This window comes from Talpa europaea (assembly GCF_964194135.1).
Source record: "Talpa europaea genome assembly, chromosome: 12".
Classification (NCBI taxonomy): domain Eukaryota; kingdom Metazoa; phylum Chordata; class Mammalia; order Eulipotyphla; family Talpidae; genus Talpa; species Talpa europaea.
The window spans coordinates 75,962,094-75,980,616 of NC_140079.1; the positions used below are offsets into that span (position 1 = coordinate 75,962,094).

Below are 18,523 nucleotides of genomic sequence, written 5' to 3' on the forward strand. Positions count from 1 at the left end.
AGGAGAGCTTTCTTACAAACACACTCTGCTTCAATCTCCAAGCCACCATGGGCTGCAGGAATAGTAATGGGATGCACAGTTGAAAGACATTTTCCAGGAGGGAGACTGTTGCTGCTGACATTCATGTCTGCAAGTGGATACTCATTAAATGCTCCATTCTCCTCTTTCTCACTGGCCCCCACCTGACTTTCTTTCCATCTCTGTCACTAAGTTATCATTGAAGCTACTCATTAAACTCATGAAGTTAACATTTCTGTTTTAACAGCTTACCTTACAACAAGGGATTTCAAAATTGATTATCTATCTAAAACAGATGTGCTCCATTCATTAACAATGTACACAGAGAGTTCACAGCTACTACTGCAGCCCCCCGAGTATGGCATGGATGGGTACTCTGCCCCTAGATAAGGATGTGTGCTCTGACTCAAGGGCTAATTCAAATGGAATATTTAAAATTCTTCCAAATCATCAATTGTGTCTGACATCTCTGCCTACTTACCTCCAAGTTATGCTTTCCTTTCTTGGGAATAAAACAGAAGACTCACGCCAAGTATCACATAGCCAAAGTAAGTTTATTATAAAGATCACAAGACAAGCTCACTTATGGATTTTCTGTAATTAAAAAAGTAATAAAAGAACCTAAAATCTTAAAACTTCAATAATGTGTCTTGGAGATAAGACTGCTAATAGCTGTCAGACAGATACAAAACATACTTGAACGGGGGAAATGAACTTATGGTTTCAAGGTGGATTTCAAATAAAAATGGCAGCAGCAACTTGAAAAAAAAAAAATCACATGCAGAAAAAGTCAATTCCAAGCTCAGTTTGCCAACCCTCTGCTATAAAACACTTTAAGTTGTCACCATCATCTATACTCAACAGTCATGTGGCTTCATTCTCTGAATTCACTCTTATTCTCATCTTCATCTATACTTCTTCATGTGAAAGACAATTACACGTTTAAAGAAAAATTGGTAACAACATTCCTTTTAACATTTTTGACTGGTTTTTAAAATAGCCTATAGTGGACTAAATGACATCCCCCTAAAATGTATGTCTACCTGGAAAGTCAGAATGTTATATAAGAGGTAATTATATGCATCATCCTGATGGGGCCACTAGATACCCAGGTATTTCGTCAAACATTACCCTGTATATCACTACAAGGGTATTTTTTAAATATATTTTATTGTATTTAATTCTTACATCATTTTTCATTTTTGCACAATGTATGCATTTTCATTTTGGTTATATTCCCCATACAGTTCCACCCCCCTTATTTTGACCCTAATCTCTCCTCTTACCACCCACTGGCCCCCTGCCCCCCATAGTGTGTCTCTGGTTTATAGTTGCTGTTGATTTTGATTTTTTCTTTAAGGGTATTTTTTTTTCTTTAAGGGTATTTTTAATGAGATTAACATTTAAATCAAAAGAGTGAATAAAGCATACTACCCTCCCTAATACTGGTGGGCCTTACGCAGTAGCTTATATAGGACAAAAGAATGTCCATCTGCAGAATGAGAGGAAATCCCCTTCTTTGCCCCCCAACTAGGACAATGGCTTTTTCCTGTTTTCAGATTCAAACCAAAACAGTAACTTTTCCTGGGTCTTCATTCTTTCAGTCTTTGGACTAGATATATCACCTCTCCTGGTTCACAGACAGGCCTTTGGATGTATACTGGAAATAATGGCTATTTTGGGTGTCCAGGTTGCTGCCTACAGATCTTGAGGCTTGTCAGCCTCCTTGTATGCATGGATGCATACACACATACACTCACACACACACACATCCAATTGGTTCTGTTTCCCTGGAGAACCCTGTTAGATATAGTAACTTTGTTTGGAAATAAGGTTTTGCAGATATAATTGAGGACATACTGGATTTGGTGGGGTGGGTCCTTAACCTACTGACTGCTTTTCTTATGAAACAGGAGAGGACATACAGGCCTAGAAAAATTGATAGAGTAAAGGTCTTGTAAAGATGGAGTGATGTAGTTATTAAGCCAAGAAATGTCAAGGATTTTGAGTCACTGCCAGAGGCAAGAGGCAAGGATGTTTTCTTATCTAGGGTCTTCAGCGGTACCATGGCCCTGTTAATGTTGGACTTGTAGCCTCAAAAGTTAGGAAACAATAAATTTCCACAATTTTACACCATGCAGTTTGTGATCATTCATCACAGCTGCCCAGAAAACTAATTCAATACTTTGCCTCCACATAATGCACTAGAAAATGTGACCTACATCAGCATTGGCCATGCTAAGACTTAACTGTAGGCCACCAGGGAGGTCCCTCCTTCAAATTCTTAAACATTTAAAAATAATTAAATATTTTTCTGCCTTTTTCTAACTAAGAATTTGACCCCAAATTCTTTCAGAAAGATACGGGAGTCACCCTCATGTTTAAGTAAAGCATTTAAGGATTTTACTCCACTGAGTGGTAGGTAGGAAGAGTTTGCTAAAGGAAGTGACACTGGGACTAGAGGGAAATATTTTCAAAAAAGGAAATAAAGAAGGAAAAAAGGTAAACATATTTAAAAAGCATATGGTTAAAAAACACATATGGTTCATAGGGACTAAATATACGGTACAAAGAACAGTAGAGAGAGATTATGAAAAGGAAGCTTCATCCTTCCTTATGGAGGGCACTATGAATAACCCTCCGGAGTGTGGGCTTTGTCCAAAGATCTCAAAGAAGAAAGTTTATTTGAGAGCTCTGACTCTTGAGAAACAACTCTGGAGGAACATACATTACATATGTTCATTACATATGTGGAGGATAGTGCAAAAAAAGAAAAAAAAAACAGAGATAAGCAGAGAAATTATTGAGAAACCATACAAATCATCTATGTAAGAAATGTGAGGGAATGGGAAGCAAAGGTGAGGATAATCGTACCCAAAGACCTCTTGAGAAAGAAAGGCAAATGAAGGACAGTGGCTAAGTGGACAGAGTAAGTGACACAGAGGAAGAAACAATGCTTGCCCTTGAGGACCCAATACTGGATAGGGCATTAAGAGGGACAGTTAAGGTTTGGGAAAAATAGGTTAGAGACATAGGGATAATACTGAGGATTTCATGCGGAGGAAGAGCCGTGTTTGTCATGATTGAGAGAAGACACATCTTGTCAAGTACAAGGGAATTCAAATTGAAAAGGTTAGAGAAAGCTCCTAAGGGAGTTCTAAATCTGATGCAAAAAGAAGAGGATAAATATTTTTGAGCATAGAGGAAGTGCTACGTGACTCAAATGCATAGTACCAGGTAATCTTTAAAGGAGACCTATAAGGTAGGTGAAATTATCACATTTCAAAGATAAACAAACCAAGGCTTACCAGGATCAAATTCTTTATCCAAGGTCACAAATAAGTAGAAAAACTGCTATTATAACTTCATTTGTAATGTATGTTCATAATCATTTCATAATTTGAGACTTTTAATATTAAGTTTTACAATAAGTTTAATCCCTGTGTTTTGACAGCTTCCTCAGTTACAAAATTCTGTGTAAATCAAACAACATTTACTCCCTCAAATAACTCATCATGAATATTTACACAGTAAATTATTCCCCTTAACTTTGTCCTTAGTTACTAATCTAAACAAGTTAAAGTCTTTGTAGACAATTACTCCCTCCTGGCAATAAGGTTTGGGTGTAAATAATTTATAAAAGACAAGCACATAAGGTTGTTACACTTAACCCATGAGTCAAATCCTTGAGCTGCACTAAAATTATTTATTCTTATTCTTTTTGCCTATCCAAATTAAAAAAAAAATGCTGGAATAATACACCTTGACTAGCTGCACTTGAGAATGACTCAACTGTCAAAGCTTCTAAAAATGTCACTAATATGAATAGAAGATTTACAGGAATTTTTATCTCAGTTGAAAAAATGACTAGGCATGAAGACTAAAAGGGAGCAAATATACTTTCCCACTTTAAGCAATTAAAGAAGACCAAATGTATGGGAAAATTGGGCAATAGGCAATGAGGGACAATGACCTTAAAGGGAAGGGAAGCAGGTGAGAAATAATACAATTGCCTTGTGCCTGCCCCAAATTATTGTCTGGATAGTTTTCATGCCCTGATAGCTTGAGTTTGGGAATGACCCAGGTAGAGACTAGCAGTACCCTTGTGTTAAGAAGACAAAATAAAATATCACGGAGAGCCAAGCAGCTGGAATGGGTAGTGCAGAGAATGGGAGGGACCAGAACTTTACAGAGAGAGAGCATCATGATGATTCTCCTCCAGGCTTCACCTGAATCTGTATCAGCACATCTGTGGGAGAAAAGGAGCTCAAGAAAGAAATTGCTATTAGAAAAGAGTACATAGAAAAATTTCCGGAGTTCGCATAGGGCAGGGAATCCCTGGTATTCCCACCAGCCAGAAGAGACAAACCTTGTGATGTATCAGAAACAAAGCAGGGTAGTCAATAAAGGGGGTAAATTAGCTTTAGCCAAAAGGCAGTTCTGGTTCCACTTAGCAAAAGAGTAAACATAAGTCTCAGAAAAATCAAACTACAGACATACCTTGTTTTACTGTGCTTTGCTTTAGTGAGCCTCACAGAGACTTCAATTTTATAAATTGAAGGTTTGAGGCAACACAGAGTCTAGTAAGTCCACAGGCACCATTTTTTCCAGCAGCATGTGCTCACTTTGTGTTTCAATGTCACACTTTAATGATTCTTACACTATTTCAAATGTTTTCATTATTATGATATCAGTATGGCAATGTGATCAGTTTGCTTTGCTAGTATTATTGTAATTGTTTTGGGTCAACACAAACCACTTATAAAAGACCACAAACTTAATCAACAAATTTAAGTAACAACACACTGAACCAGTATTTTAAGCCCACTCTTCAGACCTACTGCTTAGGAAAAAAATTTTTTTTCTCAAAACATTACTACTCACTGACAACTCACTTGGTTACCCACCACCTCTGATGGAGATGGACAAAGAGATGTTGTTTTCATGCCTGCTAACATAACATCCTTTCTGCAGCTCATGGACCAAGGAGTCATTTTTACTTTCCAGTAGCGTTATTTTAAGAAATTCATGTCATGAAGACTAGAGCTGCCATATATAGTGATTTCCTTGATGAAACTGGAATGAATAAATGGATGCCCTTCCTGAAAGAGTTCATTATTCTAGATACCATTAGGAGCATCTAATATTCATGAAAGGAGGCAAAATATAAAAATTCACAGCAATCCATGTGGATTGAATTCCATGTGGATTCCTACAGATGTAGTAGAGAGAGTAAGATGGGAAATAGAACCTAAAGATGTAACTGAATTGCTGCAGTCAGGATAAAACTTGAATAGATAAGGAGTTGCTTCCTATGCAAAAGCAGAGAAGTTTTTCTTGATATGTAATCTACTCCTGGGGGTGATGCTATGAACACTGTTGAGATGACAAGGAAGACTAGAATATTATGTAGACTTAATTAACAAAGCACTAGCAGGGCTTGAGAAGAATGACTCCAATTTGGAAGGACATTCTACTGTGGGTAAAATACTATTGAGGGCATTGTGTGCTACAGAGAGGAAGAACTAAAGGGTCTGGCAAAGTTAATTGCTCTTATTTTAAAAAACACCAGGCCTCCCTGGTGGCTCAAGGGGTTAAGCACAGCACTGTGAAGCTATCCACAGCCTCTGCAGCATGAATTCAATCCCTGGCCAGCCAGGGAGCTACCCACACGGCACAGCAGACCTCTCCTGTCTCACCTGTTGCTCCCCTCAGCAGTGTATTTCAATCAGTCTACCTGTTCTGCTCCCTACTCTGTCTCTGGTGAATCCTCTCACCCCCATGCTTCTGGTCTGTACCCCAGTTCTTGTATGCATACACACACACACACATCTTAACAAAAAAACTGCCATAGCCACCCCAGCCTTCAGCAGCCACCACCCTCTTCAGTCATCATCCATCAACATGCATGCAACACTCCACTGGAAAAAAAGACTTGGACTGAGGTCTCAGATGATGGTAAGTATTTTTCAGCAATAAAGAATTTTTTAGATTATATATATTGTTTCTTTAGACACAAGCAATTGCACAATTAATAGATTATGATACAATATAAATATAATTTTATATATACTAGGAATTCAAAAACCTTCTGTGACACCATTTATTTTGATCCCCTTTACTGTGGTGGCTTGGAAATGAACCTTTAGTACCTGAAGGTGACATAAAGTCCAAGTCACATTGGCAGGTGACATAAAGTCCAAGACTATTTACAGGAGCCAAAAATATCCAGTATCCAAGCAAGAAAAATTGATAATGCTAGGCATCCCAATGAAAAATTATCAGACATACAAAGAAGACAGAAAATACATCCCATAATGAGGAGAAAAATCAACCAATAGCAAAGACTCGGAAGTGACACAATGACACAATGAGTAGACATTGAAACAGTTATAACTATTTTCCTATGCACAAGAAAGTACATGCAAACACAAGCATATTACTGAAAGCCTTGGAAGATATTTTTAAATACGAAACCTGGTAATGGCCTTTGGCTCCATCTCCTCATTCTCTAACAGTCAATTAAGTAACTCATTATTAATTACTTTTAAGAAAAAAAAGAGGGCATCTTCACTTTGTAAAATATTGTAACGGTAGGTATTACCCTACTGTTTGAAAGAATTATTTTGTGACTTGACATGTCAGAGGCTTTCATCTCAGCAATAAGACTAGGTCCAACTCTGTAGCCTCAGAACTGCTCATATAAAGGAAATGAATGGATTTAGATTATGAAACATCTCATTATATGACAACTACTTTTTCTCTTCTTTTTAGACATTTCACCGTTCATGCAATTTTTTTTTTGCAAAAAGTATTATTTTAATGCTTAATAAGCAACATGAACTCAAAATACTTCATAGACTGGATTAACTGGCAGGATTGTTACAGACTTTTAGTACATTATTTTTATTGTGTTTTAATTTATAGACAGAGAGAGAGAGAGAGAGAAGACATCAAGGTTGACACGAGTATTTCATGTGACAATTCAATGAAACTAGTCATGTATGAGGGTTTCAATTTCTCAGTATCCTTGCCAACCCTTGTTAATGCCCTTTATTTTTTTATTTTTTTAAGATTTATTTATTTATTTATACAAGCACTGGGTACAGTCAGAAGCATGGGAGGGTGAGAGAATTCACCAGAGCCAGAGCAGGGAACAGAACAGGCAGACTGACGAAATACACTGCTGAGGGGAGCAGAGGGCAGGGCAAGAGAGGTGTGCACACCATGTGGGACCCTCGCGGCAGCTGGGGATTGAACTGGCGCTGCAGAGGCTGTGGGCAGCTTCGCAGCCCAGCGCTCAACCACTGTGCCACCAGGGGAGGCCCGCCCCCCCCCCTTTTTTTTTTAATTGCAACTATCCTAGTAGATGTAAAGTCATACTGCATTATGGCTTTAATTTGTAGCTCCCTAATGACTAATGATGATAAGCATCTTTCATATACTTATTCGCCATTTGTATATATTCTCTGAACAACAAACATCTATTCTCTGCCCATTTTTGAATTGCACTATTTACCTTATATTGTTGAAGGAGTTCTTTACATATTCTGAATATTAAACACTTATTAGTAATGATTTTCAAATATTTTCTTGAATTCTATAGGTTATTAATATTGGTGAATTCCAATTTATCTATTTTTCTCTTTTTATTGTTCATGTTTTTGGTGTCATATATAAGAATCCATTAGCAAATTCAAGGTCATGAAGATTTACCCATGTGTTCTTCTAAGATTAGTTTTATGGTTTTATGTCTTATATTTAGGCCACTGATTCAACTTGAGTAGATTTTTATATGTAGTGTGATACAGGCTCCAACTTCATTCTTTTCCATGGGGAAATTCAGTTGTCCAGCACCAATTGTTGAAGAGAAAATTCTTTCTCAAATGAATATACTTGGCATCCACGTCAAAAGTCAGTTGGATACAAATGTATGGGATCATTTCTGTACTCTCAATTCTACTCTGTTGGTCTATATATCTACCCTGATATAGTAGACACTGTTTCTGAGAACATGTAAGCTTTGTAGTTTTTAATACTGGGTAGACTTATTCATCTTTTTATAAGAACATATTCACTTCTAGTAGCCTCATGCCGTTGTATTTGAATTTGAGTATCTGTTTTCTCATTTTTGCAAAAGTAAAGCTGTTGGAATTTTTATAGGAATTGCATTGAATCTGTAAATTGCTATGGGAAGTTCTGACACACACCTTAATGATATTAAGTCTTCCTGTCCAAGAACCTGGTATGTCTTATGCCCATATCTTTTGACCTAATGGAAATTAAGTTCAGAGTAATCAGACGAAAGATCTCAATGCCTATATAATATTGTGTTCTTGTCCCCTGACACAGTGTGACTTTCATTGCTCTACTCTATGATGAAGTTATAATTAACTAATCCTTGAATAATTTCCAAGGTCAATAAGGTATTAAAAGGGAAATGAAGTATCAGAAGAATAGCTACTTAAGAATGAATTATTGTTAACAACTTAGGTAAGGAATATTGTCATAGTGTTGTTGTAATTTATAATCCCATCACAAAATTAATGCTTCATATAAATGCCGAAAATATATTCTCATACATAGGCATACTCACAGCAAAAGACTGAAATGGTATTCTTTAATAAATAACTGATCTTCAACCATATTAGAAGGGAAATTATCTATATTTAAGACATTAAAAGTACTATAGAAATAATTATACTTTATTCCACTTAATTCTTACAAATTCAAATGTGCCATACATTAAGTCTCGCCAACTTTTCTGAGAGGCCAGGAAAGCAGTTGTGCCTTGCAGTTGTCTATCTTGGCAGATGGAAAAGTGAATGGGAAATTATTGCAGAGAAAGCAGTAGAATGTAGCAGTGGCCTGCAACTTTTTATGCTTACAGATACTTCTCAGTAAAAAAAATAAAAAAGTTTTGACCATATACCAGATACATATTTATAAATTCATACTTATTGAACTGAATATTAATAACACACTTGATCATCTTGTACAACATAATGAAGACAATGGCTTAGAGAATAAAGAGGAAGAAAACTGAGCAAAGGGTTTTGCTCCTTATTATATGCATTTTAATGCTATTTTTTCTAGAATTTCAGATTCTGAATTCGTGTCTATTCAAAGTACTACCTCAATCTGTTAAAGTTCCTTTGTTTGGAACAGTAATAAAAATTTCTCTCTACTTCATCTACTTTACAAATACATTTCCAAGTATTGCTCTCCGGTGCAAAGATGGTCAAGAATCTTGTTATATGACAGTTTATGTAAGACAGGAAGGTCCTAAGAGGGCCGGGTGATTCTCAGGAGTAGCAAAAGGGAACCTGACTAGGTGGTGGGTAGGAGGCTGGAGAGCTGTTAATGTCAGGTCTAGAGGGCTGAAAGATCCCTCAAAAAACACTATATGTGCTCACATGGCTTTTTTTCTGAAATCAGTCCTTCCCTTGCCAAAAAAATAGTGGGGATGCTATCCCTGCTAACAGGAAAAAAAAAAAATAACAAAAGGGATTGTTGCCAATTTCATAGAAGAGAGAATTACAAAAGCCCAGATAAAAGATGTCATCTCCCATTTGAGCACTGCTTGGCAATTCTTTCACTGGTAACACTGATATTGAAAGTATAACTTCTCTTTATAATCTGCTATTTCTAGGGTGACAAATACTCCCACCCACCTAAAAATTTGTTGAAACACTTTTTAGGTCTAACTAGAAAACAGAATGTTATATAATGCAAGGCTCAACTATCTGAACACCAAAAGTGCATGAGTTGCGATACCTAGGAATACAAAGTAACCTGAAGGGATGGAAGTGTGGGAACATGACTCTTGAGCCAAGGGGTGTGTGGTCTGGTGGTTTTGATTTCTTTCTTTTTTTTTTTTTTTTAATACTTACATCGCTGAGTCTTTCCCGGGAGCTGCTCCTGTGGAAGCCCTTGGATTCTCCACTGTTGCTTTCACTGTCACTGTCCCTGCAGCTGTTCTGCCCTGGCTTGAGCTAAAGGCAAAAGAGAGAAAAAAAAAAAAAAAAGTCAGTGTTATCTTTAGACAACTATTTCTCCATCATCCCAGGGAATTTCCATAGAAAGAAAGATGGAGGATAGGATAAGCAAAACATTTACCTTAAAATGTTGACAGAGTAAAAACATTTGAAAATCTAACAAAGGTTCATGATTGTGGCAAGTAATCTTTCCTCTGATTTTTTTTCTTCTTTTCAATTATGATTTTTTTTTGTCAATAAAAAAAAAATCACAACTCTAAATAAGCTGAAGCCCCATTACACAAAATATGCTTTCTCATCTTATTTCTCGTGTCCTCTTTGAACAAAGAAGCAACACAGAACACAAAACCTATACCTCCGAATCATACACAGCGATATAATCCAATGTAACCTCAATAAAAAAATTAATTAAAATTTAAAAATGTTTCCTTATAGGAGAAAATAATTAGATTTTGTGATACTATCATTTAACCACTAAATGGTCCTGTTCTTTTAGACAACATTCTGGATATTTGCTACCAGATATCTAATAATGCTAGATTAAGACCTACAGCCTAAGTAAATTAAGCCAACACACACTCAACAAATACGTATTAAGTGTAACAGTGTAGGTCTTTAAGAACACTGGGAAAAGACCTGAATAACAAACAAAAAAATAAATCTGATTCTGTAAATTTACATTTTAACATTTCCCACACATTTTTCCAGCTCTGATTTTCCATTAAAAATGAATTTTCACAAAGAATTGCAAACCATTGCTTTATGAAAGACTGAGTCACACACATATGGACCATTAGTCTATGACATCATAACCAATCACTTTTGCAGAGACCCCAAGCAATTTGATGCAGATTACAAAACACGGCCCCACTACAATGTTCTCAATCAAGCAAGAAAAAGACAGTACAAGAAAAGTAAGTATAACAGCACAAGGAAACATGCTAACTGAAAGCCAAAAAACAGCCAGTGGCATTTAGAGGAAAAGTAATTTCTGAAATGGGTGGATTTTAAAGGTGGATTGAGCTCCTATGGCTGGGAATACAGGGGAAGACACTTCTGAGAGAAGAACGGCAGGAAAGCAACATGCCAGGAAATGATCAGAAGGAGCCTTATCTGAAACAGTCTGTTCCTTTAGGGAGGAAGTAAGAAGTATTAAAGAGAGGTGCATGGATCAGAAAACAGAAATTCTCAAACAAAGCAGAAACTCCTTATTTCTGGGCAGGAGGAAACTTCAGAGAGCAGAACAGTAACAGAGAAACCTTTGCCTGTAGGTTTTCATGTGGCTCTGGGGCTAAGGGGAAAGATGAATATTGAATATTTCTGAATTAACATGCCTTGTATCTTTAATATGTTTCTTTAAAGGTGACAGTTCAGACCCTACTTTAGATGATACCATCTGATCAGTTATGCCCAAATGCCCACTGTGTAGAGCATTATTAATGCTTTCGAACCTTTTTACATATCCACTTCTATCGCTTTCTTCTAAAATTCTTTTTTCCAAGAAGTCTCCTCTAATGGAAGCCAGAAAAATGATACTAATTTTACTTTGTATCCTCTTGAGCCCTTAAGTGCTTAGTTTCCGCTTAAATTACTGCTAAACCTGCTAATTCTAAATTAATTCAGATGCAAGCTATATGAGCCTTTTCTTATTACTATGGAATAAAAGTTCAGAATATTGTCATTCTCTTCAAGTTTTCATTTTTATACTTATAATAAAGAGGGATTTAATATACAATGAACATTACTTTCTCTTAATTTCCTGAACTTCTCATGTCCATCCCTGCCCGTAGACTAGATTTCCTCTGTCTGGAATGGTGTCCTTCACCTTCTCTGTGCTTCTCAGGTCAAGATATTTTTAAGCTCAGATATTACCACCTCCACCAAGGTCACTGACGAACTTTTTATGTTATTTTCTTATACATGTACCTTCAGAGTTTATCTAGCATATCATTCTTCATTAAATGCTTTGATAATTATAATACATTTTGAAGTTTAAAAAGATCTATTATCAAATATATTTATACTAGTAGTAAAATCTGTATGTAGAATGGGCTCTCTAATTGATAAACAATGTCAGAACTTTTATCCCACTGTATCCCTGAGTCAAGTAAAGGCAAGTAAAACTATAAGACACAGGCACAAAGATACAAAGAGAGCAAATAATGTACTTCAAATTAGGCAAGAGATCTAGAACTAAACCCATGTCTCAACTGCTTACTGATCTCTTCATTTTAATTCTTGGTATAATTAGATGTTTACATTTAACATGGAAATAATGATTCTGCAATATAGCAGCATCCTCAATAGAGTATATTTTTAATATAATTTGGTAGCTGGCTTCATTCACAATGGAAGAAATCTCATTAGGTGATGTTTGATCAAGAGATGGTTATAAAAATTCAGTCATCCAATTTAGATGAGAAACAAACATCCAGCCAGAATTCAGGGTATAAGGTTATCAAGATGTTTTCTATCTCCTAGCCACATGGCTTAACAAAATCTGGGCATTGCATTTAAGTCTTTTCCATGTTTCTTCATTGAAGAAAAATGATTACTTCAACAAGGCCCAACAAGAGACTTCAGTGGCCGTGACGTTAATTATTTGACTAAATGTTGATCTAGGCTAAGGGCAATACCCAAGAAAGGCTGAGAGGAAGCAGCTTGCTAGCCATTCCCCACACCCTGCCAGCAAAAGCATTTCAGTGAATTCTCTTCAGAGAGTCTTACATAAAATCCACCCCCACGCTACCCCTTTTCTCCTCCAAAGCCAGGCTCAAGTTTAAAGGAAACTTAGGATTTTAAGCTGTCAGACAGCTCAATATTTCAAAGAAATGGACTGACTACAGTAAGTACTAAAGCTAAACCACAAGATTTCAGGCAAAGAAGTATTCATTCCTAATCCCATGAATACATTTAAAACTGGCATTTGCAGCCACATCCAATGGATCATTTGGGGTAGCATAACTGGCTCAGAAGTTGTAATCCTTCACCTGAAATTCCCAGCTATTACCTACAACCAAGAGACATTGCAAAGGCCAGGTGCTGGCTTAAACATTTAAAAGACCTAAGAAAAATCGATCCACTTACATTGATTTGTCCTAGCATCCATGGCGGCTCTGTTGTAAGAAAGCTTTTGCTATAACAGATGCAATGAGATTCCATACCACAGCCTTTAACTACTTCAGGACTCATTTATTTAAAATTACTGTAACACACTCTCTAGCTCCAAAAATTATTTTCCCATTAAAATGTTGTATTTAGGCATCAGAATTAGAACAAAACAGATAAAAAGAAGCTAGTGTCTGGAATGAGTGGTAGTGATTCTATTAATAAGATGGATATATTTTATAAAATATAAGAAGTCAGTTCAGTTTTCATTATTGACGATATATATTCCAAACTCTGAAGCTGTGGTTTTGCTATAGAGATAACTGTTATTAATGACTAATTAGGAAAATAAAGATATGTGGTTTTAGCACTGCTAATGAACATATAACCAAGTCCCTTCACCCTGACCTGAGTACAGGTGCAGCAGTTCTGTGCACCTCTGCCAAGATTTGTGAGCCACGCTATGTCATTCTTTTCAGTTTGAATATAGAGAGTTCCAACAACATGCCTGATGCTCAGCAGATGTCACTAACCCTTTAAACGAAATTCATAGAAGGATAAAGTATGTGGAAAAGATCTCTCTCCCTGGAACTCAAGGGAAATGATGTGAATTATGCAATGAAATGCAGAAGAGCATCCAACAGTAATCTCCTACCACAGTTGTGGATCCTCAAAGCAGCATAAATCTTATCTCAGACTGCTGAGTTTTCCTGTAGTGATTTAAATGAACTCTATACAATGTTTTAAGAATGTGTAGATAAGGACAGAATCTTCTTTATTTCAATGAAATTTTATAGCATACCTTCACCAACATCACAGCAGAAAGTAATCTTCTTAAAAGGCTGGTTTTTATTTTTTCAAAATAAAACTGTCCCCAAATAGTGAATTTCACAGACTGGGTAGCATTTGTACATTTTAATCTGTATGCCAAATAAAAGGTATTTCAGAGGACAGACATAGAAATAAGCTAAAAAATTTAATGTAAAGACTGACACATTAAAATAAGTTAGTTGAGAAATAACTACTATTAAAAAAAAATCACCAAAGTTGAATAGAATAACCATTTTTCTAAAGAATATTGTATTTTTAAATGTAAAATAACAAATTGTGCTTGACAGGTAAAAACTGAATTCTTGAAGCTAGAACACAACAAACAACTTGTGAAAAATATCTCCTGGATCATAAAACCAGAAGCTATCTTGCTATTGCCTTTTAATAGAGAGCATTAAAGTAAGGATTTAAACATCTTTCAGCTAATTATTAGCAAAATTTAGACAGTAAGAATACTTGTTTTCCAAATATTGCCAAATGTAAATGAAATAAAATTATAATCAATAGAGAAATGGAGAGAAAATGAGGAAAAAGAGCAAGAAGTCAAAAGCATATGACTTAGTGGTCCCAGCAATGATATAACTGGATTTGATTCCTTTTTTTGTTTGTGTCAGAAAAAGCAAAGACAGGTTTGTATTTGGTAAAATACAATAAATCAATTACCATTTGTTAGTTCAAAAAGATTCCCTTTTTTTAAAAAAAAACAGTAGGGTAAAAAGATAAAGATTAGAAATAAATGGCTAGATAAATGGGTATATGTGAGAAATATTCATTTTATAAATAAAAAGTACAGATTTACCTGTACTCTCTTGCACTTTATACTAAATGATTAAGTTATAAACCCTTTTATGCCGATATATAAAGTAACAAATATGTTAACTAATAAAGGAAATCAATACAAAGATAACGAAGTGAACAACATAACAAAGCAATATAAAAAGACAACAAGATAACAAAGCAATATAAAAAGACAAAAGTTAAAAAACTCACTTTGACTTAGTTCCTATCTAGTAAACTTGATAACTTAGAAAGACCACTTCCAGAACATCTGTAGGAAATCACCACTAATACAAAGTGTACTATATCTATATAGTAAATGTACTAGTTAGTAAATCTGGTAATTTAGAAAGACCACTTCTAGAACATCTGTGGGATATCACCACCAATGGAATTATCACCCATGTGCAACTTCTACTACTGGAATATGGTGATGGCTGCACAAATGTATATATTTAAAAAACTCCTTAAGTATATACTTACAATGGATGATTTTATGGTGTCATATATTCTGATGAACTGTTTATTAAAGATATGTAAAAGATACCATGGGTTTACTCTCTTCAGGAGTCAGGCCATTGATGATGATGTACATGATTAGGTCAGGTTAATGAAAAATAACTGTTTTTATGAAATCAACTGTGTTATATGAAAAAAAAAAAGTAGGCAAGGGAGCAAACAGGAGGTAAGTGTTTTAAGGGGCATCTTAAAATTCTGCCTATCTCGGTGGGTTTACAAAGACAAGAAAAGAAGAAATTGCCTCATAATCCATGCAGCCTAAAAACATTTCAAAGGAATTAGCAAAGTTTCATTAATGTAAAATTAAGATAAGGTTCATAGATACAGCTGGACTTTGTAAAGTCATTTATCTGTGTCAGCGATGTTTCCGAATAAATATTTACGGTATCATACAGATAATAATTTGAAAATTGTATTATCGATATGGAAAGTGGAAACTATAAAATTACTTCTCTCTGATTATAATTACATATATTATTCAACAATTACATATATTATTCAACAATTACTATGAGTGAACTTCATAGTAATAGAAAACTCTGAAAATTGATAAAATAAAGAAGAAAATAAGGCAAGATCAATCTAGCCACACATCTCAAACATAATAAAGCAATCGAGACAATCCAGAATACTGACCAATTCCATGTCCTTCAAGTAGACACATATAACCCAAACAGAACTTAAAAACACTTATCAAGAGAATCAATGCTCTCTATGATTTGTCCAAGACAATTATGATAATATTTTGATGACTTAATGTGAACAGATAACGGAAATGTAAAAAACTAGTATTTAATATGTAACACCTATCTGTATCTATTATTCAAGTTTGACGTCATGATTGAATTATGTTGACAAAAGACATGACACCATGGTTGAATTTTCATTTTCTGCCAAACAGGATTTTAAACTATGGGGTGAAGGTGGGGGTGTCATGATTTATAAGAATGCGATTAAGAAGAAAAGTCTGAAACAATAGAGGTGTTTGCCACACTAAACCACACATTAGATGATACAATCAGCAAAATCCCTCAATGAGTAATTGATTCCCTCATTAAGCGAACTGCAAGATAAATACAGAAAAACAGTAGGAATGGATAACATGACCTGTAAGACCTCTCAACCAATTTTCAGATGTATATCATGTTTTAAACCTAATTTAAGTGGGGTAAAAAGTTTATGAGACAAACTATTAAAAAATTATTGTTTTGTTATAATATAAAAATGGAGTCATTTAGAGATGCATACTGATGTATTTATGGTTATAATGATTTGCTATTTTGGGGTTTACTTTTCAAAATAACCCAGATGATAGGCTGAAGAGTATATGTATGAATAGGAGGGAGCTCGTAGGGATACAGATGAAATAAAATTAGCTATGTCTTCATTGTTAAAGTTAGATGATTACATGTGGATTACTTATACCATTATCTCTATTTTCACATACATTTTAAATTTGCCATGGCAATCACATTTAAAAATCTTCTTTCCAAAAATAGCATTTTTCTTCTCTATAACCTATACACTACTGGCTATTCATTATAATTGAGAGATTATGAACATATAGCATTAGTGATAATATAAACTACCTTATTGGTTACGAGGCCTTTTAATCTATGACAGCAAATCTCTTTATAGCTTGTCATTGTTTTGACAACTGATTTGATATCAGTTCATATCAAATCCAATCAAAAATTGAACTCTCATCAAGATTAAGCCCATCCTTTGTCCCTGGGTATTGATGTTTTGGTTCAGGCTTCCCTAACAAATACCACACATTTCAGAGACTTAAACAACACAAAATTTTCTCATAGTTCTGGAAGCTAGAACTGCAAGTTCAAATTTCCTTGATAAATTTCTGGAAAGAAATCTCTTTCTAACTTATAGACAGCCCCCAGGTCTCTGTATCCTCACATGGAACATGAAAACAGTTACTTCTCTAGTAACTCACCTACAAAACTATGAAGACCCTATCCTTAGGATTTAATTTAACCTTAATTATTTCATTAGGCTAAATACATTTTGAGTCAGTGCTTCAACATTTGAATATGGAGTTGAGGGGTGAGGATGACACAGTTCAGTTACTAGCACACAGTAGCCTATGTCTCAATAAACTTATCACCAATTAGCAACTATTTCATCCTAGTCTACATTACTTCCATTAGGACATCAATGAATTAGTTTAGCAAGTATTACAGGCAACTTTTGTGAAAAGTCATAGCCATTTCATAGGTGGGATGGGAGTTATCAACACATTTTGTAGAATATGTGGGATCCCTGTTATAGATCTACTTGGCTTGCATTACATCAGAATGTGACTATATTTGAAGACAGGGACTGTTAAAAGGTAATTAAGTTAAAATGAGGCCATTGGAGTTGCTTATTCCAATCTCACTTGTGTTTTTATAAGAAGAGATGATTAAGACATAGAAAGAGGCACCCAGGAACGCACACGCACAGAAAACAGGCCATGTGAGGACACGGCAAGGAGGTGACTAGATATGCAAGGCAAGATGAGAGGCCCCAAGAGAATGCCTTGATCTTATACTTCTAACCTCCAGAAATGAAAGAAAATCAAATTCTACTTTCAAGCCACCAACTCCACGGTATTTTGTGAATCCTTTCAGCTGGGGTAAAAACATTGACTATTATTTTCCCCACCTTAGAAGACATGAAATAAGACAAAAACAAAGAAATTCAGCTACCTCCGTTTTTCCTTATTTTATCTAACAAAAAAACTGTTCTAGGCAATACTTGAATATGTAGTCTCCAATTCTCCTCTTATCCCCTATTTAACCCCAATTCAAGGAGACTTTTTTCCTCATATGCCATGAATTTGCTCCTGTCAACCTCAACAACAGGCAGAATTTGGAAACAAGGTTCAAAAACGTGTGTACAAATAAATTAAAGTTGTAAAGTATGCCCTACCCTCTAACTGTGCCTAAATGAATGACACTGAATTATATTATCAATAGAATTCTGTATTCCTTAAAGTTTCTTGATGGAATGTGGCTGCATACAAGAGCCTACCCATGGTACAGTGCTCTTTCTTCCTTTCTGTAGTTGTGTTCCAAGAAGCCTGATAGTATGTGTGCTAACATAGTATGTATGCTAACATCCCAATCCAACATTCAGGCTTCATCCACATAGCTCATTTTACCCCAATTCCTATTAGCAAAATCACAGCCATGGAGCAGTCCACTCTCAGGAGGAAGGGCCTAAGAAACATATCTTGACTGTCAGTTTGAAGAAATTTGGGGTAGAAATTTTGG

At 35.4% G+C, this 18,523-nt stretch overlaps 1 protein-coding gene across 4 annotated transcripts in view; it reads right to left on the minus strand.

The window, feature by feature from the left end:
• AUTS2 (activator of transcription and developmental regulator AUTS2) overlaps window positions 1-18,523 on the minus strand; it is a gene marked incomplete at both ends in the record, with an annotated part of 1,071,450 nt that overhangs the window by 594,598 nt on the left and 458,329 nt on the right. For all 4 annotated transcript variants that reach the window (XM_084249185.1, XM_084249186.1, XM_084249184.1 and 1 more), the window contains one exon: window positions 9,912-10,013. In XM_084249185.1, the coding sequence (XP_084105311.1) occupies window positions 9,912-10,013 (102 nt within the window). The remainder of the gene's footprint in view (window positions 1-9,911; window positions 10,014-18,523) is intronic.